This window comes from Salmo trutta, chromosome 5, assembly GCF_901001165.1.
Source record: "Salmo trutta chromosome 5, fSalTru1.1, whole genome shotgun sequence".
NCBI lineage: Eukaryota > Metazoa > Chordata > Actinopteri > Salmoniformes > Salmonidae > Salmo > Salmo trutta.
Genome location: NC_042961.1, coordinates 22,213,823 through 22,227,574, shown reverse-complemented (window position 1 = coordinate 22,227,574; position 13,752 = coordinate 22,213,823). Strand labels below are relative to the sequence as shown.

The following is a 13,752-nucleotide window of genomic DNA, read 5'->3' as shown; positions in this document are numbered from 1 at the left end:
GTTTCAACACTCTGTTGCACTCTAGTGGTTGGAAACTATATAACTAGTTTCAATATGCTGAACTTTCAAAACAAACGAGTTGCTTAAACAAATATTTAGCAACAATTCAAGTCTTCCGTCAATGGTACCATGTAAGGTTTATTCTGAACTGGCACTGACTATGCTTTCCTTACTCGTTGATCTACATACATGGGCATATCAAAAGTACTCAGTCTAGTGTTCTCAGAGTTATGTCAAATCACAATAAACCTTGCTACTCTAGTGGCACATTTACATACTGTCACTAATACTGATGTTGCCTCAGTAGACATGCACTGACAATCATGTACAAACTCTTGCATGCATACTTACACAAACACAGAAAATACACAGATGTATAAAATAAACTCAAAAGCATCTGTACACAAGCACAAGGTCGCAACTGACCTTTAAGGTGTGTGCTAGTGAGAGCGAAATTATTGTGAATGGCTGTTTTTGGCCTTGACAGATATTTCCTATAAATTCTTGTTTAATTGTAGCGCTTCATACAGAGATGCATAGACATTTGCTGTGTAAAATGTATTTGTAAGACCCCAGGCCAGTGCTTGCCTCTCTTACATGCTGTAAAAAGATCCAGGGTACTTCCTTGATTTCCACGTTTGAGACACATTTCAAAATTCCCTACCCCATAAATATAAGTTTCCTCATCTTCTACCTGTATCCCTAAAGATGTATGTTACTACTGTATCATAATTTAACAGATTACTATCTTTGTATTGTTTTTTGACTGGATTTCAAATGAATCCAGGATGAAAAAGTTTGAGTAATGTACTTCATATAATACTATGAACCTCTGTACGATGCACCTGTCAACAAAAGGCAGTATAACTTCTTTGCTTTATCAGCAATATAAACATCCATGGATGTTATGCTTTCATTTTATTCTATGTAAATAAATAATATAACTGTCAAAGTTGCAATAAATATCACTTAAACTATAATGTATAATAATAGCTCTGTGAAGTCCAACAGTATTAGTAGGCCTACATGTGTCATGATATACTGTATCAGTTCACAGTGTGAGGCATTATCATGTTAAATCTAGTGTATACAATCCTAAAACGGTCTTACTACATTCACTGCAAGCTATTTGTGTGTCGCCATTTGGGGTTTTACATTCAAAACAAATCACACAGTGTTGCTGTGAAATAAGGCATCTTATTTACTGAAGAACCCTGCTACTCCACTCAGTCTGCATGTGTCTGTAGCTCCAACCTTCCTGGATTGAGGCCCTCTAGGTACTCAGTGGAATAGCAACAATGTTTACATCAGAATTCTCTGAAATAAAATATACATTAGAATTCATTTGTCAGTGAAATGTATAAATACAAACCTAACTAATATTTTGTCACGACTGACGGTCAAATCTTGTCGCTATCATCTTCAGCTTGTGTTTTTCATAATTTACACTGGGATCAATGCCCCCTCTTATAGGGCTCATTGCCAAGGCTTGGGCATAGCTACGTAAGTACCTGCCCACCACCCCATAAGGCTGCAGATGGAGCATTTACACATTGATGGCGTGAGCGTGCTTCTTGCACAGGGGCTTGTCCTTCTTGGAGTAGAAGGGCTGGCCCTCCAGGTTCACATGGCACACCTGTGGGAGAAAAACAGAATTGTGAATTTCACAAACCAACCATTTTTTGGTACATTCCCAGAGATCTTAGTTATAACAGTTTTATACATCAGGAACATGTACAGCTGTGTAGTCATTCTTACCGCACAGACAAAGCAGGTATCGTGCCAGGTATGACCCAGTGCTTCAATGAACTTGTCTCCCGCTTCTACTGGGAAGTCACAGCCATGGCATTTGGTGCTGAAGAGTGAAATGTAATCTGAAAGAGAGAGGATAGACTGAAAACACTAGCAAATGGTCCAAATGGAATCAAAGTTACATGCATAAAAAAATGTGTCTTTATGTGTATAATTCAAATGTAGTTCAGTTGCAGAAGCTGTTTTCACAGAGTACATTATGGCAAAAATGTCAGCAGAAGCTGGTTTGGGCTCTAAAGGAAACATTTAACACTTGTGGCTTTTCATTATGTGCCATTCCATTTACGTAAAGTACCTTTCTCGCAGTAAGGCTCCCCGTCCTCCATGTGGAATAGGCTGTTTCCAAAGGCCTTGCCACAGGCAGCACACACAAAGCAAGTGGTGTGCCATGTCTGCCGCAGAGCATGCATCACCTCCTGCACAGGGACAAAAGGTTATTGTCTGGGTGCATTTGGGGTTATATGCTGCATAGGCTAAACAAAGCGCTTGTGTGTGTCGTACATGTCTGTGTGTTTGTGTCTGACATCTCACCCCCATGATCTTGGTGTTGCAGCGTGCACAGGTGGGAGCAAAGAACTCTCCGTAGCAGTTCTCACAGTACACTGCGTTCTGCTCCTCCACAAAGCTGCAGTCTGCCAGCGATGTGTGGCAGTAGTGACAGTTGAACTCTTCTGGGTGCCAGGAGCGACCCAAGGCCACCAGGAAGGGTCCCCTGCAACGACAGATAGCGAATGAGGACAAAAGGTGGTGACAACGACCATTTCTGAAGCCAAACACTGTGTTTCTGTTTGAGTGGCTGTGTTTCCATTGACGGTGTATTGTTGTTCTTACCGGATCATGTTGTTGCAAGCGCCGCAGAGGGGTGCTCTGCTGCTGTTGGCAGCAAAGCGCTCCGCCCTTTGGGCTACGCCCCGGGCAATGGGAGGGAAGGGGGCAGGGGCAGGGTTGTAGGGGGCGGGGCTGGGATTATAGGCAGGGCTTGGGGCAGAGGGAGGGGTGTGGGTGTGGGCGGAGCCAGGGTTTGGGATGTAGGCTGGTGCTGGTGGGGCACTCTGAGGTAGAGCAGGCACTTTCATGCTGGTGCTGGTGCTCTTGCTGGGGTCAAACTTGTTGGCAAAAGAGTTGTCCGTGATCCAGGGTGGCCTGCTGGAGGGGGGTTCAGGGGCGGCCGAGGCTGTGGCTGGAACAGGGGCTGGAGCTATGACCCAAAGAGACACCCAGTTAGGTCAACACTATCCATACTTACCATATTATTAACACAAACAAACGGCCACACAGCGCCACCTGCTGTAACTACCTGGCACAATGCAGGCTGTGCTGACCACCTTGGGTGGAGGAGGGCCCACAGGGATCTGGATGGAGCTTTGCTGCATGGATGGAGGCTGCTGCATGGGATGTCGCTGCATAGGCGGGGCCTGGTGCATGGGGGACCCCTGGTACATGGGAGGTCCCTGCTGCATAGCAGGTCCCTGGTACATGGAAGGTCCCTGGTACATGGGAGGTCCCTGCTGCATGCAAAGCCCCTGGTACATGGAAGGTCCCTGCTGCATGGGAGGTCCCTTCTGCATACAAAGCCCCTGGTACATGGATTGCCCCTGATACATGGGAGGGGCTTTTTGCATGGGGGGAGCCTGGCCATGTAGGCTGCAGAAGGATAAACAAGAAGCTGAGTGACCACCTAGATTCATTCATATCTCTAACAGTCTTATTACTTCAGAAGCTTTCTGAACTGTCATAGTTTATAATATATCAATCTAAATTGGGAAACTGTACTACAAGTACCAGTTACTCATAAGGGTACTGGTACTTGTAAATGAGGCCCTGTATCTTGGCAATGAGGCCCTGTATCTACTTCCCCAGAGTCAGATGAACTCATGGATATCATCCGCATGTAGTTTGAAAGAAGTTGCTAACTAGCGCTAGCACAATTGCATTACTAGCATTGGCTCGAAGTCATTGCGCTAGTTAGCACTGGTTCGCAAAACTACCTCTAACTTCCTTCATACTGGATGCAGAGTCATAAAAATCATATCCACGAGTTTCTGACCCTGCCAAAATCCCGACGTACCCCTCTAACACTAATATGCCTCACAATAAAACCTAGTATGCTCAACAGCCACCTATCTCCTTCCTGACTCTGTGTCCACATATGTTTTGAATCTTACCTGGATCTCTTCCACTTCCCCAGACACGTTTAATGTAAAGGTTAGTGGGAGTTTTATATAGCAGAGACCCACAGAGAGAGAGAGAGAAAGAAAGACAGCCTGGTATCAGAGAGACAGTGTTAGAACAGAGAGCCTCGGTTATAGCAGTGAGAGAGATTCACAAAGCCGCCAACCAATTTCATTTGAGAGGAGAGAGAAACAGGTTTTGATACATTTGTAAGAAAGGGGAAGGTTAAAATGCAGGTTAAATGAACACTGTCAAAGCATGATTATCATCCTTAGAGTTAAAAATAGAGGGAGGGGAATAAGTGTGTGTTATTTCAAAGGTGAAGTTGACAATAAGGGAAGGAAGCACACTATCCAGATGTTCTATGAGCAGTGCCATCTGGATAAGGTTCCCCACAGAAGTACCTGGAGACTGAGGCAGACTGTTGCAGACTGTAGCTATAACGCAACAGAAAAGGGTCTGGGGTCAAAAACAGGTCAAACACAGTTTTTTGGATTAAGGCCATGTACACCTATACCTGCAAGATGCCGTGCTGCCCAAGACGTTTATTACTGATAATGGCATCCGGTTTTTAAATATTGAATTTGCAGATTTTTCCATCTAACTTTTCTCCAGTTTACTCTAAGATGGGGTGTAAATCAAGAATCATCCAATTTCTCACAAATTGTAACATTATCAGATCGCACCTGTTTCATACTAACGGCTAGTTTGACCACATAGTCAGCTGTGTAGCTTTTGAAGAGGGCAGCACCCAATCAGCAGTCCCTTTGAGGTATAGGTGAACTTGGTTTCGTAGTAATACCTTTGTGGGAGCACACATTCACAAATGTATGTCCTAGAGAAACAAATAAAACAAGATCCTAACACTGCCAAACCAAATGAAATTGATACACAGCTCTGCTCCTATATACCATATTTGTATTCATCATCACTATCAATCAAGGAAACCATATGATACTGCACACACACATATATATGCACAAAACCCCTCATATTCTACACTCTGCACACAACCACCACAACTGGCTCCATTGCAAAGGCCAACACACCTTGCAACATTAGTTAACACATCCAATCCACATTAAAGAGAAAACAATGACATCATTATTAGGAATCTTTAAGGTGAGCCAGAGGGCCCACTTCTCACAAACACACTAACATGCAGGCGAGATAAATTCACTTCAAACCAGTGGTGTAAAGTACTTATGTAAAAATGCTTTAAAGTTTCATGCCCTGATCTGTTTCACCTGTTCCTGTTATTGTCTCCACTCCCTCCAGGTGTCGCTTATTTTCCCCAGTGTATTTATCCCTGTGTTTCCTGTCTCTCTGTGCCAGTTCATCTTGTATGTTTCCAAGTCAACCAGTGTTTTTCCCATTCTCTAGCCCCCCCGGTTTTGACCCGTGCCTGTTTTCTGGATTTTTTTTGGGTATCTGTACTTTACTATTTTTGACAACTTACTTTTACTTCACTACATTCCTAAAGAAAATAATGTACTTTTTACTCCATACATTTTCCCTGACACCCAAAAGTACTTGTTACATTTCGAATGCTGAGCAGGACAGGAAAATGGTCCTATTCATGCACTTATCAAAATAACATTCCTGGTCATCCCTACTACCTCTGATCTGGCAGACTCCCTAAACATAAATGCTTAGTTTGCAAATTATGTCTGAGTGTTGGAGTGTGCCCCTGGCTATCCATAAAATAAAAAAAACAAGAAAATCGTGCTGTCTGGTTTGCTTAATATAAGGAATTTGAAATTATTTTTACTTTTGATACTTAAGTACATGTTATCAATTACATTTACTTTTGATACTTAAGTATATTTAAGACCAAATACTTTTAGACTTTTACTCAAGTAATATTTTACTGGATGACTTTCACTTTTACTTGAGTCATTTTCTATTGACGTATGTACACTTTTACTAAAGTATGACAATTGTTTACTTTTTTCCGCCACTGCTTCAAACCACCCTCCACTGCACATCATAAGATGATATAACGTTCACTAAAGGGTGGATGGATGTGCTTCCTTATTTAAGCCTGCTGTTTATACAAAACAAAAATGACAATGGTTGGCTGAACCACAAACTGAGGGAGTAATATGTACCATACTCCTTGTTATGCAAAACTAACCAATGATTTAATATTATCCCCACTAGACACTTACAAATCGGAAGAGGGTATTTTACAAGCATATACAATTATTTATACAATAGTCCTCCTTTTTGTTAGTCACATTTAAAATGTTCACGTGTGTACCAAATTCTACATCATTTGACCTTTTCAGCCATTGCACTTTTAAGCAGTACATCTATCAACAGCTGATATTGCCTGTTGCCACTAGTTAGCCATTCAGTAGTTGACTAAAATGGTGGATCACAGCCATATAAACTCAGAAAAAAGTCCCTTTTTCAGGACCCTGTCTTTCAAAGATAATTTGTAAAAATCCAAATAACTTCACAGATCTTCATTGTAAAGGGTTTAAATACTGTTTTCCATGCTTGTTCAATGAACAATAAGCAATTAATGAACATGCACCTGTGGAACGGTCGGTAAGACACTAACAGCTTACAGACGGTAGGCAATTAAGGTCACAGTTATGAAAACGTAGGTCACTAAAGAGGCCTTTCTACGGGCTCTGAAAAACACCAAAAGAAAGATGCCCAGGGTCCCTGCTCATCTGCATGAACGTGCCTTAGGCATGCTGCAAGGAGGCATGAGGACTGCAGATGTGGCCAGGGCAATAAATTGCAATGTCTGTACTGAGACGCCTAAGACAGCGCTACAGGGAGACAGGACAGACAGCTGATTGTCCTCTCAGTGGCAGACCACATGTATAAACATCTGCACAGGATCGGTACATCCGAACATCACACCTGCAGGACAGGTACAGGATGGCAACAACAACGGCCCGAGTTACACCAGGAACGCACAATCCCTCCATCAGTGCTCAGACTGTCCGCAATAGGCTGAGAGAGGCTGGACTGAGGGCTTGTAGGCCTGTTGTAAGGCAGGTCTTCACCAGACATCACCGGCAACAATGTCGCCTATGGGCACAAGCCCACCGTCGCTGGACCAGACAGGACTGGCAAAAAGTGCTCTTCACTGACGAGTCGCGGTTTTGTCTCACCAGGGGCGATGGTCAGATTCGCATTTATCGTCGAAGGAATGAGCGTTACACCGAGACCTGTACTCTGGAGCGGGATCGATTTGGAGGTGGAGGGTCCGTCATGGTCTGGGGCGGTGTGTCACAGCATCATCGGACTGAGCTTGTTGTCATTGCAGGCAATCTCAACGCTGTGCGTTACACGGAAGACATCCTCCTCCCTCATGTGGTACCCTTCCTGCAGGCTCATCCTGACATGACCCTCCAGCATGACAATGCCACCAGCCATACTGCTCGTTCTGTGCGTGATTTCCTGCAAGACAGGAATGTCTTTAACTTCCTGACTGGTGTCGACATGCAGAGTGAGCGTGGAAGAGTGTGGGATAGAGCTACCACCATCACTCGATGTGGTGCGATCACCAACTGTGACTACTAGGTGCTCAACCAAGTGAGCTACTGTCAAATCACTAATTATGTGGCCTTCACAGGGTGAACAGTCCCCATGAATGCCAACTCCAAGAGTATGCTTCACCTTACTATAGCATGCAAAGGTCCAGACTTGAACGGGCCTGTAGGGATTTTGTGCGTTTGTTAATTTAAGAAACGGGTTGACCTTCAAATTCAAGATGAGAGATGGAATGTCAAAAAGACTACTTCAGAGTGATGTTAGCTACATTCAGCATTAAACAGGGATTTTTATATTTGGGTCAAACATATCTCATCATTAATGCTGTGAAGGGAACATTGACATTGTGGAGAAAGAGGTGCAAATTAGTCAAAAACTCGAGTCAGCAATCGCAAATGCTGCCAACCCCCACGAGCTTACACACTGTACTTAAGCAGTCTGCAGTGTACAGTCTGCACATCAAGCTTCATGGACCTTTTCCTTTCCATTCAGCTGTGATGGAGAGAGCTAATTCAAAGAGCATTGGAGAGAAGTTTGTCCCTGTGCAGGCAAGCAAAACAGTTGCACAGACCTAATTGCACTCAATAGCATGTTTCCAATTGGGGGCTATTGCAGTTCATTTTGCACCACTTTTCAGATATAATGATTTGTATTTTCTAATGAAACATAGCCAATGTGAATGAAGCAATGCTGCAGTCATGGCCTCGCTCTTTTGATCCGGCTAGTCTCCCACTCCCCAGTAAAAGTTGCCATGTTTTTTTTACTCTCCTGTCCCCTATCCCACATGTACCTAAGCAACTCCGCACACCACTCTCTGTGATGTGGTCAGTCTGTCTGTCACTGTGGCTGTCTGTCCAGTTGTGTGTATACCTCAGGTGCTCGGTTCGGAACCCAAGGGCAGGGTGCGCTTTCGTTTGGGCAAAGTGCTGGTTCGAAACAGGGTGGGAGGTGGCCCTTGTTTATGAACCTAGTTTCTTAACGAGAGTCAACAAGAGAGGTCTGAGAGACGGTTTAGGGCTCACTCCACATACACATTGATTACTTTGAATTTCTTATACAATCTTAAACCCTCTCTGAAATACTGCACTGTAATGGAAAAAAATAAGGCAACACTTTATTTGGATAGTCCCTAATAGATATTTTATATACAGTACCAGTCAAAAGTTTGGTCACACCTACTCAAATCAAGGGTTTTTCTTTATTTTCTACAGAATAATAGTGTATAATAACAGTGTAGAATAATAGTGAACACATCAAAACTATGAAATAACACATATGGAATCATGTAGAAACAAAAAAAAGTGTTAAACAAATCAAAATATATTTTCTATATTTTAGATTCTTCAAAGTAGCCACCCTTTGCCTTGATGACAGCTTTGCACACTCTTGGCATTATCTCAACCAGCTTCACCTGGAATGCTTTTCCAACAGTCTTGAAGGAGTTCCCATATATGCTGAGCACTTGTTGGCTGCTTTTCCTTCACTCTGCGGTCCAACTCATCCCAAACCATCTCAATTGGGTTGAGGTCGGGGGATTTTGGAGGCCAGGTCATCTGATGCAGCACTCCATCACTCTCATTGGTCAAATAGCCCTTACACAGCCTGGAGGTGTGTTTTGGGTATTTGTCCTGTAGAAAAACAAATGATAGTTCCACTAAGAGCAAACCAGATGGGATGGTGTATTGCTTCAGAATGCTGTGGTAGCCATGCTGGTTAAGTGTGCCTTGAATTCTAAATAAATCACTGACAGTGTCACCAGCAAAGCACCCCCACACCACCTCCTCCATCCGTCACGGTGGGAACTGCACATGCGGAGATCATCCGTTCACCTACTCTGCATCTCACAAAGACACGGTAGTTGGAACCAAAAATCTCAAATTTGGACTCATCAGAACAAAGGACAGATTTCCACCGGTCTAATGTCCATTGCTCATTTTCTTGGCCCAAGCCAATCTCTTCTTCTTATTGGTGTCCTTTAGTAGTGGTTTCTTTGCAACAATTTGACCATAGTGGCCTGATTCAACCAGTTTCCTATGAACAGTTGATGTTGAGATGTGCCTGTTACTTGAACTCTGTGAAGCATTTATTTGGGCTGCAATCTGAGGTGCAGTTGCAGTCGGAAGTTAACATACACCTTAGCAAAATACATTTAAACTCAGTTTACTGACATTTAATCCAAGTACAAATTCCCTGTCTTAGGTCAGTTACCACTTTATTTTAAGAATGTGAAATGTCAGAATAATAGTAGAAAGAATTATTTATTTCATCACATTCTCAGTGGGTCAGAAGTTTACATACACTCATTTAGTATTTGGTTGCTTAACTTGGGACAAAAGTTTTGGGTAGCCTTCCACAAGCTTCACACAATAAGTTGGGTGACTTTTGGCCCATTCCTCCTGACAGAGCTGGTGTAACTGAGTCAGGTGTGTAGGCCTCCTTGCTCACACACGCTTTTTCAGTTCTGCCCACAAATTGTCTATAGGATTGAGGTCAGGGCTTTGTGATGGCCACTCCAATACCTTGACTTTGTTGTCCTTAAGCCATTTTGCCACAACTTTGGAAGTATGCTTGGGGTCATTATCCATTTGGAAGACCCATTTGCGACCAAGCTTTAACTTCCTGACTGATGTCTTGAGATGTTGCTTCAATATATCCAAATCATTTTCTTTCCTCATGATGCCATCTATTTTGTGCTTCACGGTTAGGATGGTCTGCTTTGGCTTGCAAGCCTCCCCCTTTTTCTTCCAAACATAACGATGGTCATTATGACCAAAAACAATTATATTTTTGTTTCATCAGACCAGAGGACATTTCTCCAAAAAGTACGATCTTTGTCCCCATGAGCAGTTGCAAATCGTAGTATGTCTTTTTTTTATGGCGGCTTTATAGCAGTGGCTTCTTCCTTGCTGAGCGGCCTTTCAGGTTATGTCGATATAGGACTCGTTTTACTGTGGATATAGATACTTTTGTACCCGTTTCCTCCAGCATCTTCACAAGGTCCTTTGCTGTTGTTCTGGGAATGATTTGCACTTCTCGCACCAAAGTACGTTCATCTCTAGGAGACAGAACGCGTCTCCTTCCTGAGCGGTATGACGGCTGCGTGGTCCCATGGTGTTTCTACTTGCATACTATTGTTTGTACAGATGAACGTGGTACTTTCAGGCGTTTGGAAATTGGACAAATAGAATGTTGACAGTTAATTGCAATGTCAATACGTATGGCCTTTCTTGGTCCCCTAGATGGGACACAAAAAGTTTTTAAAAACATTAGATTTTTTTCTTTTTTTTCACAAACTACCATTAATCTGCTGTGATGGCCAAAACATGGTTATCTGTGAGGGTCCAACAAATGTGTATTAACACAGCTCTGAATGGTCCAAAAACGAAATCCAGAAGTCCAAGAAATTAATCTGGGACACCCCCCATTGATGGTTTAAGGGAGTGATCTTGGGTATTTCACCAAGATGCAATATCTGTCCCATGTAATTATGTCCAAAATAAGTTATATGCTAACGCTAGCAAGCTGTTGCATATAGACTGATTAGCAGTTGATAGTTTGAGCATCTAGATATCATCTATTGGGGACTATCCAAATAAGTGTGACCAAAATAAAATCTTCACTTTCATTCTTGTAACACTTTTTTACACCCTGTATACTCTTACATCCACTATTTCAGCATAAGAAAATAAAACTCTCCGAAGTCCAACTCAATCCATATTCCTCACAAACCTCGTCTGCCACCCATAAAATAGCAACTACGTACTAGCTTCTGCACCTCCTATCTCAACCAAATCCACACAGCCCGCCAGACACGTTGGTCTATTCGATACTGGGAGGGTGCCATCTATCCCCTGACTGACATAAAAAAAAGGTAGAAACTGGGACAGGGGGAGTGATTGAGTGACTGTACCTACACGGTGTAGTCAGAGCAGACGAGATATGGGAGGATGCATGCATAAGGTGGTAGTTTCCCCCAGAGGGTACTGCAGGGAGAGGAGCAGGAGAGGTGGGTCGTGCTTTGGGGGATCTAGGAAAGGAAATTATGGGAATTCTTTGTGTGACATAATGGCTGTAATCACTTTGTGAATTCTCTCTAGATTTGACGGGGGGGGGGGGGGGGGGGGGGGTGTATGGCAGTGATGACCAACCACAGCAGCAACAGCTTCCACAGACCAGGGCATATCTGTTGTGTTGAGGCTGGTCAAATAAAAAAAACTGGATTAAGATGGATGGATGGTTATGATGAGGGCGTTACGGGTTAAACGATGATGGGTTTTGCAGACTCGCTCTGTATGACTACAGTGCTCCACTGCCTTGAGGCTCTCTGTTCTCACACCGCTCACAGACATGGGAGGTCAGGTCTTCCCAGTGTCTCTCTCCTCACAGGTTCCACACAGTCCAGGTGATCACAACATCAGACTGACTTACCTTGGACACTGAATATGGACACTCTCCCTTGTGAATGTACTAAACCCAAAGCCCTGGCCACTTACACACATACTGCTCATGAAACCTTTTACCGGTGTAACTGGAACATGAAAACAAAAAACACACATTTCAATCTATGTTCAATCAATCACGAAACAGATGACAAAGGGGAAAACATCAGAACAAAAACAGTCCCCCTCAACGAAGGTACACACACAAATATAGCTGCACACCAAATAAAAAGGAAGAGCACCCAGTTGGCGGAGGACAATAAAACCACAACACTCAAAAAATGTTCAACCCACACAGAATTACCTCTCAGGGGTGGGTTCAGGGGCTACGGGGGCGGGCTCTGGAGACTGGTAAGCAGCAGTAGGCGAAGCCGCCTGATTGGGCGAAGCAGCGCTAGCAGGGAGAGCGACATGTGTGGGGCTGGTGGAAACTGGAGCATGCTCAACAGGGCTACTGCATAAAAGGTTAAATTGCATTGAGAGAAAACCATCAGCAGTCTGGGGCCCGAAATCCATATGTAGGGCTGTGTGTATATATGAACTAGAGGGTTAATGTCAGCACAAATAGACCTGTAAGGTTATATGGCCTCAATCACATGCAAAACCAAAAGCCTTAGTAATGCTCAGCCCAAAGCAAGGATTTCCATCAAGGAACAAATGGAGAAAGAGTAGAAAAACAAATCAATGACAATTATTCACAAGTCTTATCTTTCAATATCAGGATTTCGTGTCAGAGGTGAGGAAAAAACCCTCTGCAGAAAAAAAAACCTCACAATCTGCTCATAATAAGATAAAAACGGACATTTTAACGATCGATTTTGGGTGAGTCACTGGAGAAAGCACAGAGACTGGCAGGGGTGAGTGGGGTGAAATCTGGTTGTATTTCACTCTTAATGGAAAGCTGCCTAGCTACTACCGCAGGAATCGATTGAGCATAATGGGGAATGACTAAATAACTGCGTCAAGACGAGCGCTTCGTCAACCATGTCCAGGGCCAGAGGGCACCACCTCACTATATGCTTGATATACGCAGTCCTTACGTAATTAACACAGTGCATTACACATTGATTTGGAACTGTATGGTGTATCATACTAATATAATATAAATCAGAGGCAATCTAAGGTGTTGGGAGCGTTTCAGCCATAAACTCTGCAGGAGGAAAAGGATTAAACAGAGTATATACCAACAATAGCAAAAAGGAGAGAAAAATTAACACTCAGTGAGCATGGCACAATCAATGAGTGTACGCTACAGAACATCTGCGAATTTACTTTTAAACATGAGTGAAAACGAACAGTGGAGTTCCCCCAGATCTTGACATTTAAAACACAGCTGACTTTGACACGAGGCCAAAACATTGAGTGAATGACTGCGGGAGAAGGTGGGGTTGAGGACTGTGGAGAACGGAATGAATGCAATGCCCAGGGGGAGCTGCCCGGGCTGGTGCAGGCTGGGGGACAGAGAGGGTGGCAGGCATCTAGCAGCAACAGGCCTGGTGGTGGTAGACCGATGGCTGACCCCAACTCACTTCCAGCACCCTGACCTCCTCTCCTGGACATCAATCTGACCAGGAAACAGTGGTCTCAGGCGGTCATTTAACCCTTCATCACTTTCTGTGGTGAACTTTGGAGGTTAGCAAGTGCTCCTAGGCTGTGGTGATAGTGGGTCTGTCTATGGTGTGTCTCACAGCTAGATGTGTGGAGCGAGGAGTGGAGTGTTGGTGTGTCGGCAAGGGAGGATCAGCACAGATAGACAGGTGGTAGATGCTCTCAGTTTGAGTGACAGTTAACAGAGGAAGTGCCTTTGAGGCTG

General features: G+C 43.6%; 1 protein-coding gene across 1 annotated transcript in view; it reads right to left on the bottom strand.

The window, feature by feature from the left end:
• Positions 1–495: 495 nt before the first annotated feature.
• Positions 496–13,752, bottom strand: part of LOC115193470 (LIM domain-binding protein 3) — a 56,160-nt gene continuing 42,903 nt past the window's right edge. The window contains exons 10-17 of the mRNA XM_029752156.1: positions 12,244–12,487; positions 4,389–4,421; positions 3,110–3,456; positions 2,644–3,010; positions 2,344–2,524; positions 2,108–2,228; positions 1,759–1,874; positions 496–1,636 (exon numbers count right to left, since the gene is read on the bottom strand). Coding sequence (XP_029608016.1) covers positions 1,547–1,636; positions 1,759–1,874; positions 2,108–2,228; positions 2,344–2,524; positions 2,644–3,010; positions 3,110–3,456; positions 4,389–4,421; positions 12,244–12,487 — 1,499 coding nt within the window. The 3' untranslated portion in view covers positions 496–1,546. The remainder of the gene's footprint in view (positions 1,637–1,758; positions 1,875–2,107; positions 2,229–2,343; positions 2,525–2,643; positions 3,011–3,109; positions 3,457–4,388; positions 4,422–12,243; positions 12,488–13,752) is intronic.